The sequence below is a fragment of the Podarcis filfolensis genome, assembly GCF_964270895.1.
Source record: "Podarcis filfolensis genome assembly, chromosome: 8".
Taxonomy (NCBI): domain Eukaryota; kingdom Metazoa; phylum Chordata; class Lepidosauria; order Squamata; family Lacertidae; genus Podarcis; species Podarcis filfolensis.
Genome location: NC_139611.1, coordinates 9416167 through 9430966, shown reverse-complemented (window position 1 = coordinate 9430966; position 14800 = coordinate 9416167). Strand labels below are relative to the sequence as shown.

At 45.6% G+C, this 14800-nt stretch overlaps 2 protein-coding genes across 7 annotated transcripts in view; one reads left to right on the top strand and one right to left on the bottom strand.

Moving 5' to 3' along the window:
- SPEN (spen family transcriptional repressor) overlaps nucleotides 1-11484 on the bottom strand; it is a 78290-nt gene extending 66806 nt beyond the window's left edge. For 3 of the 6 annotated variants that reach the window (XM_083629149.1, XM_083629150.1, XM_083629152.1), the window contains exon 1: nucleotides 10933-11484. In XM_083629149.1, coding sequence (XP_083485275.1) covers nucleotides 10933-11015 — 83 coding nt within the window. In that variant the 5' untranslated portion in view covers nucleotides 11016-11484. Of the gene's footprint in view, nucleotides 1-9106; nucleotides 9283-10932 lie in introns of those variants that run through there. The other 3 variants (XM_083629153.1, XM_083629155.1, XM_083629151.1) reach the window with 2 other exon arrangements.
- The window catches only part of FAM131C (family with sequence similarity 131 member C), a 569848-nt gene that overhangs the window by 146601 nt on the left and 408447 nt on the right, over nucleotides 1-14800 (top strand). The window lies entirely within an intron of this gene.

Genomic DNA, 14800 nt, shown 5'->3' with positions numbered 1-14800 from the left:
ATACAGCACATTTATCTTCCAGTGATCTCATGGTTCTCCTCCTCTCTACCTTCATTCTCACAGCAAACCTCTGAGGCAGGTCAGGCTAAGAGATGGTGAGTGGCCCACGGTCATTCAGTGAGCTTTATGGCTGGGTGGGGATTCAAACCCTGCTGTCCCAGGTCATAGGTGTGCAGATCAAGCACTACAAGACTAAAGGCAAGGCATGAGCCTAGCAATCATTTTGACACGAGACTTCCTGCCAAGGAGAACGAGAGTCGTTTCTGAACATGTCATGGCACCAGTTGGGACTGCATAAGACTTGCACTGGTATAGGGAGAAGCACATGTGGGCACACAGAGTTCTACCTGAGTCTTCAAACAAGTTGTAAGTTTTAGAAATACAAGCTGGGCCCCTGAACAATAAGGACTATGTTATGTCCTCTGATTGCTCTTGCAGCAGGCGCAAATAGGTCAGAGTCCTGTGTTTTCCCATTGTAACATGAGGCTAAGGAGACTTACACGAACAGAAAAGAGGTGTTCTGAAAATCAAGAGGGAGGAGCAGGAACCATCAAATGCATCAGCCAAAGACAGCCCAGCTGTCACACAAACCATATCTACCTGAATGTAGCTCACAGTCAGGTTGATGTCACTCAAGTGTCCTAAAGGCCATCTTGGCACAGCCTCATCAGAGATGTCCTGTTCCCAAAGTGAAAAGAATTCCCTAACATGGGGAAAGTTTGCCAAAAGGGAGATCACACCACCTACTGGTTTTAGAGATTCTCTTTTGCTTTCCTTAAAAAATTGTGTTTCTTCAGACTGATGGCGAAACCAAAGACCGTTACCACTTGTGGGGCTGCACTTGCTCAAGGCTGCTGTCCACAGACCACAATGAAAGTCTCAGGGTACCACAACACATGTCAGAACAGCTTCTGTTGCTTTGGAAAATGTTTCACAAGTGAATCAACTTGCAACCTTATATGGTTGTATTGAACATTAGTCCTACTAAGAACAGACCCATGGAAATTAATGGACATGACCAACTTACTAGGTTTAATTTTCAATTTTTGATACTCAGCACTTTTGCTTTTTAAAAAAAGTTTCCCTTTCTACAAAATATAACATAGCTTGCCACCATTAAGACAACATATTTCCTACATCTGTGGTTTGACAGAAGCAAGGCCCCCATGACCTCTGCACAGTGTTCAAGACTCCCATTGTTCTAGGCGCATTTTGTGACAGGGAATTTCATTAGGGCAAGCAGTTTCTGAGCTCTGGGTGCAGTAGTGTGCCTAAGATTTCAGATTAAAACTGCAGAGTGGAAGAAAAGAAGGACCTTTTTCCTGCCTTCCCACTTCCAGCTACTCTTTGAAGACTGGAGAAGAGCCCCTCTGAAGAATATTAGGGGGAAGGACTAAACCATGTGAAAAATGAACATAATATTTCATATCTCAGTTTCTAACACTGCCTCTGCATAGTTCTAACTCGGAGCTAGTACCATGGGAGCAATTATGCAGGAGTCAAATTGCAATGACTTCCCCATATAAGCCAAGAGATTGGTGGCAGTATGTCAAGACTAGTCCTGACCCAATACCAGACACTAAGTGCTGTCCTTGAAGGGAAAACCAGAGTTCCCACAAGCCAAGGCCCTTGGGGATCAGGCAGTGTCCTCCAGAATCAGTGTTGAGGCTCAATGGGGAAGGCGGGAGCCCCACTCCCTGCATCTGCTGGCACCAAAAGGTCCAGTTCTGGGCCAGACTGACAACAGAGCATACTCTGTGGACCCAAAGTCCACAGAGCCTCATGAGTCAAGGGCATCCTCATGAGAAAGTAATCCCTAAAACTCCTTCACCACCAGTAACTGTGGTTAGGGTGTGGTCTAGGAGGTCTGAGTACACAAAGTCTGCCTCTTGAGCCTCCAAGTTGCAAGTAACTTCCCATATCACTGGTTCCTTGTTTCCAAGCCTCATCTCCCCTCCTTGCTGAGCTGCACTTTGCCTGGACTCTCTGAGGTATTGACCTCGGACTGCTGCCTGGCGTTGCCTCTGCATCATGCTTTGCACCTGAACTGATTCCAGGTGTCTGACCCTGGTTTGTTTGGACTGGACTGCACCTTCAACCTTGTTTTCCTTGGCGAGTGTTTCTGTAAGAGGCTTACAGCTCCTGGAACTGGGACCCAAGCTCACTGAAGAACAACACAGTAGGGTGGGGGATGGGGGAAGAGAATGAAATAAATTCCTTGCATCAGATTATAAGGAACATATGATCATGTTAGTTTTCCATACCACTTTTTAAGAGCCAAGGCAATATATAGCAAAATATAAACCAACAACCATTAATAAAATAGGGCACCCAGCCTTTAATACACTAGGAGAAATGCCTTAATCTCAAGAACAACTCAATTTTACAAGTGTTGTTTTATTAATGTTTATTCTATGCATTTATTATTGCAACTCACCATGGAGTCTTATGACAAAAGGGTGGAATGTTAGTTTTAAAAATAAATTAAAGAAACCTTTCAAGAAGTGGTCTAGGAATGTGTGTGTATAAGTCAGTGGTATGGGTGCAGCCCCTGGGGCCTCCCTATCCAGCCCCCAGTGTCCCCTTTTCACCCCCACCACAATTAAGCTTGGACAAAATCTGTCTAGTGGCTCAAACAGAATGTTTTTTCCAAGAGTAGTTGTTGGGGTTTCTTCCGGGGGGAGGGATGGAGAACTGGGTAATCTTCATGGAGAATGCAGCTAAAGAAAGATCAAGCCTCCCAGCTGTAATCTCCAGGAAGATCACCTAATTGGGCTCCCATAAAGGCTCAAATGCTTTTTCCAAGCCTAACTGTTAAGCAGGGAGAATGAATGTGTATGTTGCATGTCTGTGCTCAGTATCTCTACCTACTTTGGTCTTTGCCATGCCCACTGTTGCCATTCCCCCCCCCCCCAAGGTTAACCAAGGAAGTATGCAACCTGAGGGGTTACTCTCCATGCTTGGCAGGCGTATTATCTGTCATACACACTATCCAACAGGGATCTAAGCAAGACCGTCTACAAGTACTAGTCATGCTTCCAGTTTCAGGATACAGTTTGATGCACCAAAACATGATGCAACACTAGCTTAACTAGAGGCCACAGTGGGACATACATGCACATATGCCAATAGTAATGACTAGTCTACACCACTGCCCTTCAATATCTCAAGTAAACAGACACACAACCATTTCTTTATCTATTCATTTGTAAGAATGAAGCCAACAGATCATTAATGCATGTAATTAGCAGTCAACTTAGTTTGTCAAGTTTAGTCACACTGAGTGAGAGTATGACCACCACTCCCCTCCCACGCCAAAAGCACAAAAATGTTTGCAAAATAAGAACATTTACTTCTATAGTTCAAAGACTTCAGGCTTTGCGACAAGGAACCCATGAGCCCATTTTGCAACACAAGTGACCTTTGTCTAAAGCTTTACTGCATACAACCAACCGCAACAGAGGTATTATGAACTCAGCATCATATTTCTTGCCCCTGGAAGAATTTCAGCCTTCCTAGAAGTTTTACATCTGGCAGACAAGGAGATAGTTTACAGCTAGAGATTATAATGATTGCCTTCTCTCTCAGCTCATTTAATTACCTCCTTATCAGACATGTCCAGTTTCACAAAAGTCAGCTAAGATTCCTGGAGCTCACTTGGGTTAATTAGAAATTTGTAGAATACAAAAGGCTGAAATCCTAGCACAATTACTAGGAATCAAGTCCCATTTAATGCAGCAGGGCTTGCGTCTGCGTAATCAGTTTTGGGATCAGAATTCAAGGCTGACTTTGGGAAGGTTATGTGCTTCAGTGCGTACCTTTCTCAAATAGCCAAGCCACTTGCAAAACAGGGTGCAGATCACATTGCGGAATGTCAGACATGGTATCGCTTTTATGGTATCATGACTATTTAGAAGCAGGCTCTTCTAGAACAAGAAACAAAGAAGCTATGTGGGAAGTTTAAGAAAAATACAGCCCGAGAAGTTTCACCCATTGACACAAACTTTCTAGAGGTTTGGCTGCTTTGTGGCTTTTATGTGTTTTGAAATGTTATTTATGGAACACTGTCATAGCATGCAAAGAACTGCTCCCCAAAGGAAATTTCAAGGCTGCCCCCACTTTACGGGCATGAGGCTTGCTCAAGGCTATCCAAAAATCCACAGCTGAATCAAGACGATGTGAGGCTGCCCCTCCTGTTCAAACACTCATTTCATGTCCAGTGGGCTAGCAGGAAGGAAGCATCCAAGGATTTCTCCGGGGAAACGCACCGGCAGCCTCAAGCTGTTTAACAAGCCTGTAGATCTGAGGAATCCTACACATCATGAAGTGGCAGAGAGCAGAACAGTTCTGTCAGCCATAGCATAGCAATGATCCCACAGCTACCTAGAACCTGGAGCGCTCTGCTCCTCTTCCTCCAAAAGATAACAATGAGGGTGTGGGTAGAATTCAAAATACAATAGCATTAAGGCAGCAAACCAAACTTTGCCAATATCAATTGCAGTTATTCTCATGGGGATCTCATGTCCGTCTTCAGAAGGAAAGCCTACTTTCTCTGCTACATCCTTCCCAATGACTCATTCCCTCTCTGCACCAAATCCTCCTTCTGTCAAGTCACTTGCAAAACAGGGTACGCAACACCACGCAGCTGCAAAATTTAAATGAAGGTGGTAGTTTACTTAGGGAGCCATGTACAAGATCCAGATCCAGCCTTCTCAATCCGTATAGCCTTGGAAGTGTGTTTAGGCTTTCATTAGTCATGCAGAGGCAGAACAGTGAACAGAGAGACTAGACAGCTAGCATCCAGCTGTACATACGCCTGTCTGTGGGGGATGAAAATGCCAGAAGGCACACAGCTTGCGCTGCTTATGTGCATTAATGCAAAGGTAGACAACATGGTGCCCTCCAAATGTTGTGGACTCCATCAGCCCCCTCGCCCCCACCTCTGCCAGCACATCATGGATGATGGGAGCTGTGGTCCAACAGGAACTGGAGGGCACCACATTGGTAGAAAGGAGGAGGGAGCAGTATGCGACTTGAAGTCACCAAAAATAAATAATGTACAGGAAAAGGCCTTAAGGAAAAACAGGTCTTAAAGGATACCAAACTGGTGTTTTTCTCCCACAATAAGACTCAGGGCCTAAAAAGGGTAAAATGAAATGGGAAACCTCGAATGTCACTTTTCATGCATCTTGTGAACATGAAGCAGCACAAGCTCTTGAGAAGCACTCATTATGTTAGTGACGCCCATCTTTAACAGTCACCATTTTATTAATGGACTAAACACACACATTATCTTATGTACTTAAAACAGAAGTAGTTGAGAGCAAAGGTTCTTATTTTTCTCCTCAAGTTAATCATGGAGAAACGTGGACATTTGGCATTTGTGCAGAGGAAAAATGTTACTATATTTAGCCTCCTTCTCTTTGCAGGCTGCCATGCTTCTGTTTCAGCAGTGGGAAAGTGCTTCAGTACGTCAATGACTGAAATTATTTGGATGCATTTACACTAGCGAAACACTTTCAGTTGCAACTAATCAACTCCTCAGGCCCTGAACAGAAACCATGAAAGGAAGGGGTACCTTAGCAGTTTCAGATGCCGTTTTAAATACGACGTATAATCTGTATGCACCACCTTAAAGAGACTTAAAAAAAAGAAAAAATCTGTATTTCCAGAATTACATATCACCTCCACCATACCTATCACATAGCCCCCTTACCAGCAGTCATGTTTTAGACTGTACGTTCTTTGGGGCAATAGACCTGTTTTTTCCTTCTAAAACTCTGTAAAGTGCTGTGTACATAAAGGGCACTGTATGTATAAGAAGAATAAAATAGTATCTTTGACACAAACAAAACCTCAGGGCAGTTTTCAAAAAAAAAAAAAGGATCACAAGAACTGTCAAAATTACAGGCAAAACATTATTCGGATATTATAGTAACAGCCCCCAAATATACAAAAACACAAATTTACACAAACTAATTAAAATGGTATGTATCCAAATTCATTTTACAGAATTCAGAAGCTTACAACTTTATGACATTTTGCTTGGTCCTAATAAAGGCATTATGGAAAAGGAAGTTTACTTGAGACTTCCAAGCCTCTCTCCTCAATTCCCTTTATAAGGTTTTAGTTAGGAGTCCCATTCGGAAACAATTTTTTTCCTCTTTAACGAGTCATTCCTAAATGTACTTTTTTTAGAGTACATTTTTTTTAGAACCCTGGAATGAACAACTTGAATGTGTTTTCTTCTGAAATGAGAATGTATCACCAGTACCAACTAGAATGACTGCATTTCACACTGGTGTGCTGCTGACCTTTTTTTACCTTTTGCTGCTAACAGAGGCTAGTATTTGGCTATGCCTGCCATTTATGTCCGGCAATACAGCAGGTAGTTTTTTTGCCTCTGCAGCTAAAGGATGATAATTACTGCTTGCTCAGACTCTGCATATTCTTTGTCCTATTTTCAGACTGGGGGGATGGGTGGGAACTTTGCACAGCCCAGCTAAATCCAAAAAGGCTCTTTTCACTCTGAACTAAAAGAGGTCCTCTCCTGTAATTAAACCTTATTCATTCTATAGGCAACCACTATCAGCAGCCTTTCAAATATATATGCAAAACACAGCTATCCTCCAGCACACTGATCGGATCCTCAACTGGCAGGTCAGGACTCACTAGTGGGTCGCAGCCTGATCCAAGGTGGGTCATAAAAGGAGCACTACCATCATGCAAATTATGGTAAAAGGACAATAAATGGGTCCCCAGTTGCATGCCTGGGTTAAAAGTGGGTCCTGGGCCTGAAAGGGTTGACAATACCTTCACAAGACAGCCAGGCAGTTATTGTGCAACTGGGCTCTGCCCTTCCCCCACAAGCCAGGGACATACAAAGGAAGGGCTGCTCTATTGTCAGTGTACAGTACTCACAATGGCCTCCTCCTGCCAACCAAAACTCGATTCAACAGATATCTGATAGTGAAAGGATTCAGTAATCCAAGTAGCTAGAAGCAGATGGAAAACACTTGCATATTTGGCCATATCAATTCTGGAATGTGCACCTTAGTATTTACCAGCTCCCACCCACCCCCAATTCCAAATGCAACAGCCAAATAAATCTGATTCTGAAATCTAAGCACATACACACACTAAATTTCAAGACCTATATTTAAACTGATGGCACATTCAGAAAAATGAAAGAGCCACTTAATTCAGATCCTTCCATTTTTCTGAACCATCACTAAGCAACAGCACCATGGCAACTTTGTCCAGCATTAAAAATGCTCTGTGAAAACAGGGTGAAGACGACACTGCAAAGTCAGATTTAATTCTCGCTGGAGAAATCCTTTGGCAATCTTGGTGCATAAACCCATCGTGTCTTTTTTTAAAATCACCACTCCAAAATCTAGTCTATCACTACCCTGCAACAAGCATTATTTTTAAAAAAACCAGACAGGTCTAGTTGTACATATCATTTTAAGCTCTGATTATCTGTATTTCCAGTGTAAGGCATAATAAATAATAGGGCAACTGACCATTTCTTAATGGGAAATAAGGCAGCTGCTTCAGTTTTATGTAACAGCTACCAGGATCTGACTGGCTGGATTATGCCCCTCTTATACCTAGATTTTAATTCATTCAGATTAATTTCTTAATCCTTTGTCTGCCATTCTGTGTTTCATGCCACTTGGCACAAGGTTATTCTTACAGATTTGGCCCTTTACAAAACCTGGGAAGACCGCTTGCAAGGAGGGGATGTCCCTCGTGACCACAAATGCTGCAGCAGCAACTGCTCTTTTCTGAGAAATATTTTCCCTCTGCATGTTTTGGAGGAAGCTCCGCAGCTCAGGCAACTGTAACAAGGGAGCTGGAGAAATTCTCTCCTTACGCTGCTCTCCTAGCACTCCCCCACCTCCCTGTGTGCAGCCCGAGATCAGCTCTGTTCTTCCCTACATAAACTGGGCCGCCATTTTAGAAAGGCATTCACACCAGCCAAAGCACTGCACCAGTCACCACTTCAGAAAGGGAATCCTTTCCCTGAACACTTCCTCCCTCCCAACCTATGGAAGATGAACAGGGAAGAAAGCAGGAAAATGTCTCTAGAAACAGGCAGCGCTGCTAAAGAACAAGTCAAGCTACATGCTGCTGGTCACAGCAAATCCTGCAACACACAGTTTGCCTGGATGTGTCTCTTCCTCTCTCAGCCACAGAAACCAACACTAAGAAACAAGCAACGCATAGGGAAACCAAGCAGAAATAAAAGGAACCATTGTTCCCATGCATGTTGCATTTTGCATAGAGGAACACTGTTAAAACCTTTCCCCTCCCTCACCCCCAACACAAAAACAAATGAAAAATTAATGACTGAAGAAAGAACAAATACCAGTTTATCGGACGTAACACCACTGGTCTTCCTCCCCACACCCAAAACTGCAATACTGGGGAGGAGGGAGATAAACGTTCTGCTTTAAAAGTTGCAAAATGAGTTAACTCTGACAAATTCGGAATATACGTAAAACACTGATGAACAAGCGAAGGCCAAGTAACTAGAGAGCTTCCCTTTAATAAAGCAGGGCAGAGTTCTACTCTCCTTTCTCCCCCTGCTTCACCAGCCAAGCTTGTTCCCCATGAGGTAGAGACAAAGTCTATTTTTCCCATGGTGACTCATTAGGTTCACTCCATAATTTTCCTACTCTAAACATTAGCAAGAAAATTACAAGGAAATTTACAAGGCCTTTCAGAGTCTCAAACTGGAAACTATTTTAGCTGACCCAAACACTTGTCTAGAATTCTACCTATCAGTTTCCTTCCACAATGCCATTAACAGGCTTCCACTGTAACAGCAGAAGCGAGTTGCGAACATGGTGCTTACTCCTGCAATCATACATCACCTAGGATCCATCCACTACTAAGAAGGCTTACAAATCTCTCTCTCTCTCTCTCTCTCTCTCTCTCTCTCTCTCACACACACACACACACACACACACACGCTGGCGCTATTAAGTTAATAATTAAGCCAAATATGACCTGTTGCTAGATGAATAAGAGGCAAGGATATATTATTTTTGTTTGACTGGGCCTAAGGCAGCAAGAAAAATATCAAAAGTAACAATACCAATCTGGTCTTCAGAATTAGCCATGGCAGAAAACTGTTCCATCGCAAAGGAAACCAAAGGAAGTTGGGTTCAAGCAGGATTTCAGCTTCTACTCTCTCAAAGTTGTGCTTGAATTACCAGGTCCCAAACATTTCATTCATAAATTGTTTCAAGAGGCAAGCAAGCAAAATCAATCAATAAATAAACAGTTCAGACTGACACTTGTGCACCCCTGAAAACAGCAATAGTTTATCCATGTTGTGTTTATGATAGACTGAAAAGCCAAAAAAAAAACAACCAAGAAACAAAAACCCTCAGTTCCATCAGTGGGTAGTGCTGGCACAAAAATATGGAAAAGAGGAATTAGCAGGCCTCTTCAGGTAAAAGTTGTTTCCATTCCAGGATGCCCTTAGAAAAATCCAATCCACAATGCTGATGGCACTTGGCGGTATCCTTCTTCCTCAGACTCTGGAGTTTCTTTTCTGAAGTTCCTTCCTTTAGAGTGTCAAAGATTCCAAGCGCAGGAGGGGATCCTTAATCCCAGCCCCCCTGAACTTCCTTCTCTCTTGGATCCAAGGTATTCCAATTCTACCGGATCCGTAGGGGCAAGCAAAAGCAGCAGCTGCTATAATACTCAAGACAGGTTTTCCCAGGCACATCTGCCTTCTGTGGCTTGGCCTGTGAAAGGGCTCTCTCATCAGGCACTTAATTCCAGGTCCAATCTTAGGTTTTCCCTTCCACATGGACAACCATGAAACTCCCTTCCCTTCCTAACCCATCCTGATTTATATCCATGCCTCCACAGGCACCCCCTCCCAAACTAGGGGTATTTGATCTCTCTCTCTCTCCCCACACCCCTCCCACCTTCTCTTCTGTTTTCACACAACTCCAAGAGGAAAAGGTTCTCCCCTCAATCCTGGAAGTGGCACTTTATGTGTTGTGGGGTGAGAGTAGTCACCTTCCTCGTTCTTCTCTTGACATCTTGGAGATTCCTCATAGTTGCCATGTCCCTGGGGGTGGTACTCCTTCCCTCACTTTGCTAACCTGTCTCCCTCCATGATGTGAAATGGAAGATTCAGCTATCCTACTCTTCCTCCCACCCCACCCCCACTTGTTTGCTTATGCTCTCCTGAAACCAACAACCCTTCATTATCTGGAGGAGTCACTGTTCCCTGCCTTCACCTCCCAACGCGCGCTCAGAAGCAACTGCCCTTGTTATAACTTAGGTCTTGCCTCAGTTTCCTATTCCCTCCCCCACTTCCTTAAGTCTGGAATTCCCTTCTTCCACTTTTATCTAGGGGCTGAGCTCATAGTCTAGACTCTTCCCCTCACTCAGCCTCTTGCCTTTCAAACGTTAAGGGTTTTTCCTTTCCCACCAGTGCGTCTCTCTTCCCCTATTTATACAGATAATTCATCTAATATATATATATATATATATTGACTCGTGGTGGTAAACCCATCCACCCCCCTCTCTCTCTCCCTACCTGCCTACCTAGGTAAACCCATCTGGATAGCTTATCTTGAGCTAGGCAGGATGTAACTAAATGTAATGTAAACCGCCCTGTGGCCTTCGGATGAAGGGCAGTATATAAATGTAACAAATAAATAAAATACACTCTTCCTCTCCCCCGCTGGTTGAAATTATGTGGGGGAGCGGGAAGATCCCTACACGCACCTTTTCCTCTTACGTTGGACTGAAGCGAGGAACCCCTTTCCCCCTCCTTTTGCCTCCCCCACCCGTCTTCTATTCACCCCCTGCTCTCCCCCCACTTCTTCCCCCTGCCCTTTCGGGGATGTCCTTCTGACTCCACCACCAGCCCCTCCCTCCCTCCCTCCCTCCACTCACCGCTTGAAGTGCTCGATGATCTTCTCCTCGCGGACGTTCTCCGGCAAGTTGCCCACCCAGAGGTGCCTGGTCTCCCGGACCATGCTGCTGCCAGGCGATGGGGGCTCCTCCGCGGCGGGCGTTGCTCTCGCCGCCGCCGCCGCCCTCCGCTCGGCTCGCCTCAGCACCGCGAGCGGGGGAAGAAGCAGAAGCAGCTGCAGCCTCCTCTTCTTCCCGCCGCCGCTCTTCGCCGCCGCCGCACTCGGCCTGTGCCTGCCGCCGCCGCCGCCGCTGCTCCTCTTTCGCCGCCGCCGCCGCCTCCTCCCTCCGCGGCGCCGGTGGGGGGCACCATCCCACCGGGCCCTCCCGACACCCGCCGCCTCCTGCTGCTGCTGCTTCTTCTCGCGGCTGTCGCTGGTGGTGGGACCGCTGCCGCCGCCGCCGCCGCTCCTCCTCCTCCCTCCGCGGCGCTTCTTCCCAATTTCTCCTCAGTAGCAGTAGCAGCAGCAGCAGCAGCAGCAGCCCCCGCGGCGTCCCCCGCTCGCTCCGTTCACTCGCTTGCTCGCTGTCTCACCCCCCAACCTCCGCGCGCGCGCATGCGCCCTCGGCCGCCGGCCGCCACCAACCCGGGTCCTCGCGCTTCAAGGCTCGCTCCTCATTGGGCGGCTGGGCGCGCGGCGAACCAGCGCGTGCGTGTGCGTGTGTAAGGAAGAGAAAAAGGGGCTTGTGTGAGAGAGAGGGAGAAAAGAGGAGGAAGCGCGCGCATGCGCTCTCGGGTATTGTGCGAGGAGGAAGGGGGGGCCGAGCGCTGCGAGCTCTCGGAGGCCGGGAAAGGAGTAGGTAGGTGGGGTGGGGGAGGGGTGAGAGAATCCCGCTGTCCCCAATACGCCTTCTCCGCGGGAAGCGCGCAGGCGCACCACGCTCGCCTCCCCGCTTCGCTCGCGGTCTCAGGCTCTCAGGCTGTTGCGCATGCGCCCTCGAGGCTGGGGCGCCGGTGTCGTCTTCCCCTCCGAGAGCCTCAGTGAGTAGAAAGACCTCAAGGGAGGAGGAAGGTCGCCTTTCTCTCTTCGCTCCTCGCCCGCGCCATCAGTAAGGGTCACAGAATATCCCAGGCATGGCAGGGCTTCCCCGCTCCCTCGCACTGGTATAATGTCGCATCGTGTGGAAACAGCTATTTCCACCATTCAAGTCGCTACCAGAGTTATTTGTTGGTTCCCAAAACTCAAATCCCAGCTCCTGGAAGCGGAAACTTAAGAGGAAAATGGCGCAGGAGGTCTGTCCCACCACCGCCGACAACCTCTAATTGGGCATTTCCTTCGTTTTGGTGCCACTTCCGTCGCAAAAGCTGAGCTGTGAAGACTTCGCCGGCCAATGCCAAGACTGCTGTGGCTTCTCGGGGTCTATGAACAGTTACACATATATGAAAGCCATGGCGCTGCAATAGGTTTCCAGTTATTTTTTATACCATATAGTAAGAAGAAAATGTGTTGTTTATCTGTGTTTCGGACTGTATGCTCCGTGGGAACAGGGACTTGCCATGCCGGTTACTTGCATAAAGTATTGTGCATATAGATAGTACCATGTAAGTAATAGGAAATTTCCTGAAATTTCGTGGGATCTAAATTGGTGATGCCTATAAGCAATTGGCCTAATCCAAGCCGAACTAGCACTGGATCTAATTCTTTTTATATATTTGTATACTTTTCCATATCTGCTTATATTTGTTTTAGTTGTTTTAGATATACATATAATTTATGTTGTTTTTTTTAAAAAGATTATAATAATACAAGTACTTATAAACACTTGCCCTGCAACCCATACACACATCACCTCCATACAAATAAAGTTTGCTCTTTTTCTGTAGGACAGTTTTTCTCATATGTAACATTATGGAGATGAACAACGTAAGCCTAAGCATCTACTCTCAATAAACTCCCTTTAGCTTATCCCTTAAGGCTGCAATCCTAAGCACACTTGCTTAGGTCTTGCTGAAAGGATGTAATTATACATAGGACTGCTGTGTTCATCAATTAATTAAAAACTCTGCTCTCAATTTATGTGTGGCAATGAGGCCCAGCCAGCGCTCCTCTGCATGAACCCCAGAACCCTTTGTGACACAGAGGGATTATTTGGTGGAAAAAGTTCACATGGGAGGTTTCCCATAAAGGCTGGGAAAGCACAACACAAGAACAATGGCTGCTGCGTAAAATGCCACATTTTAACGGAGATTGCTGTGAGCTGTCTGTTGCCCACTAGAGACTTCCCAACATACAAAGAGTTTTCCCACGTTCAAAAAACAATATATGTAACCAACAAGACAAACACAAGAGAGATCCATCTCTCCTGGTGTTCAATTCCAGCAATTTGGGATGAGCAATACCTTGAGAATTAGGTTAGATTTACTGATCAGCTTGGTTATCCTAATTCAAAGGTTCTTAATTGTTGTTTTTAAAGCTCATTATGAATGAACCACTGGGATAGGTATTCCTTCGTGCAGAAGGTCTATTCCCCTCCATCCATTATTTTTTAAAGAGGGGAGATTCCTCTCTAGATCATGAAAGCTTATGGCGTAATACATTTGCTGGTCCTTAAGGGGCCACAAGAGTCTCTGTTGTTTTTGCTAGAATAGATGGGAACACAACCACCCCTCTGGAAAACATATCCTTGCTCTCCATTCATAGATAGATAGATAGATAGATAGATAGATAGATAGATAGATAGATAATTGGGTCTATATAGTGAACAAATTAACAGCTGGCATTTTTATAAAAGAGAGACTAAAAATCAGTAAAGATTAAACAATAACTACTATCTGCAGCGAATGAGTATTAAATAGATGCACAGAAAGTTGCTATATTCTTACAAGTGATAATGAAGTGCCTCTGAATATGTACCAAGTGTGTTTCCCTTACTCATAAGTAACCATGATTCCACCCATTTGGAGGATTAGAGAGACAGGCTTTGAGGTCAGAGGTGCAGCTTGACTGCAGATATAAACCCCAACACTTATTGGTGTGGAAATTAAGCCCCAACAGCTACTTAGGGTGTAGCAGGTTTTGAAGTTTTCCACAGAGGCAACCTTCCTCCACATGTTAGTGTTTCTTTTCAGCTGCTATTGCTGGGATGAGAAAAGTTAATTATCGGGGCTGATACCTCAGTGGTGGTCATTAATGGGCTTGGATTGCAGCATCACCATTGAGTTGCAAGCCAGATGGGAACCCAACCCGTTGTTCCCTGCTGAACAAAGGCAGAGGGGAGGGAGGGGGAGAGAGAGATGGCATTCCCAGCCACATCCTCCCCCTCCTCTTGCCTGGGGGTATAATTAGCAGAGGCACCCCAGGTGGCAGGAGGATGCCCCACGGCACTGACACGAAACCTGCTCCACAGCTGCTTAATCACAGGGGCATATTAAATGTACCAGAAGGCAAGGAAACATTCGGAGCATGGTTTTCAACGGGAGGCTTACCAAACCTCTCCAACCAGCCCTCCCAGGTTCTCACTTCCTTACCCTTCCCATCATCCATCCCGAGTCCTCTGGCCAACTGTTGTAGTAACTGCTGGTATTAGGGCAACTCACAAGGAAACATGGCATCCTGGATTCTGGCTAACAGGCCAAAGGTGGATTGGATCCCATTAAATTAGGGAGCTAGGTATTGTCAGACACTAGTCGGTTATAAAACAGTTATGGATTATCTTCCACAACTCAGTAATTAAGAGAGAGAGAGAGAGTAGTTAAGCACAACAGGAGAAATAAGGACTCTGGTGAACCCAGGCACCTACCCATGGGCATAGCCAAGGGGAGGCAGGGAGGGGCAGCTGCCCCCCTAAATAAATAGAAATCAATACAGAGCCAACTGAGGTTCTGGCCCCACTAACAAAAGGCCTGCCC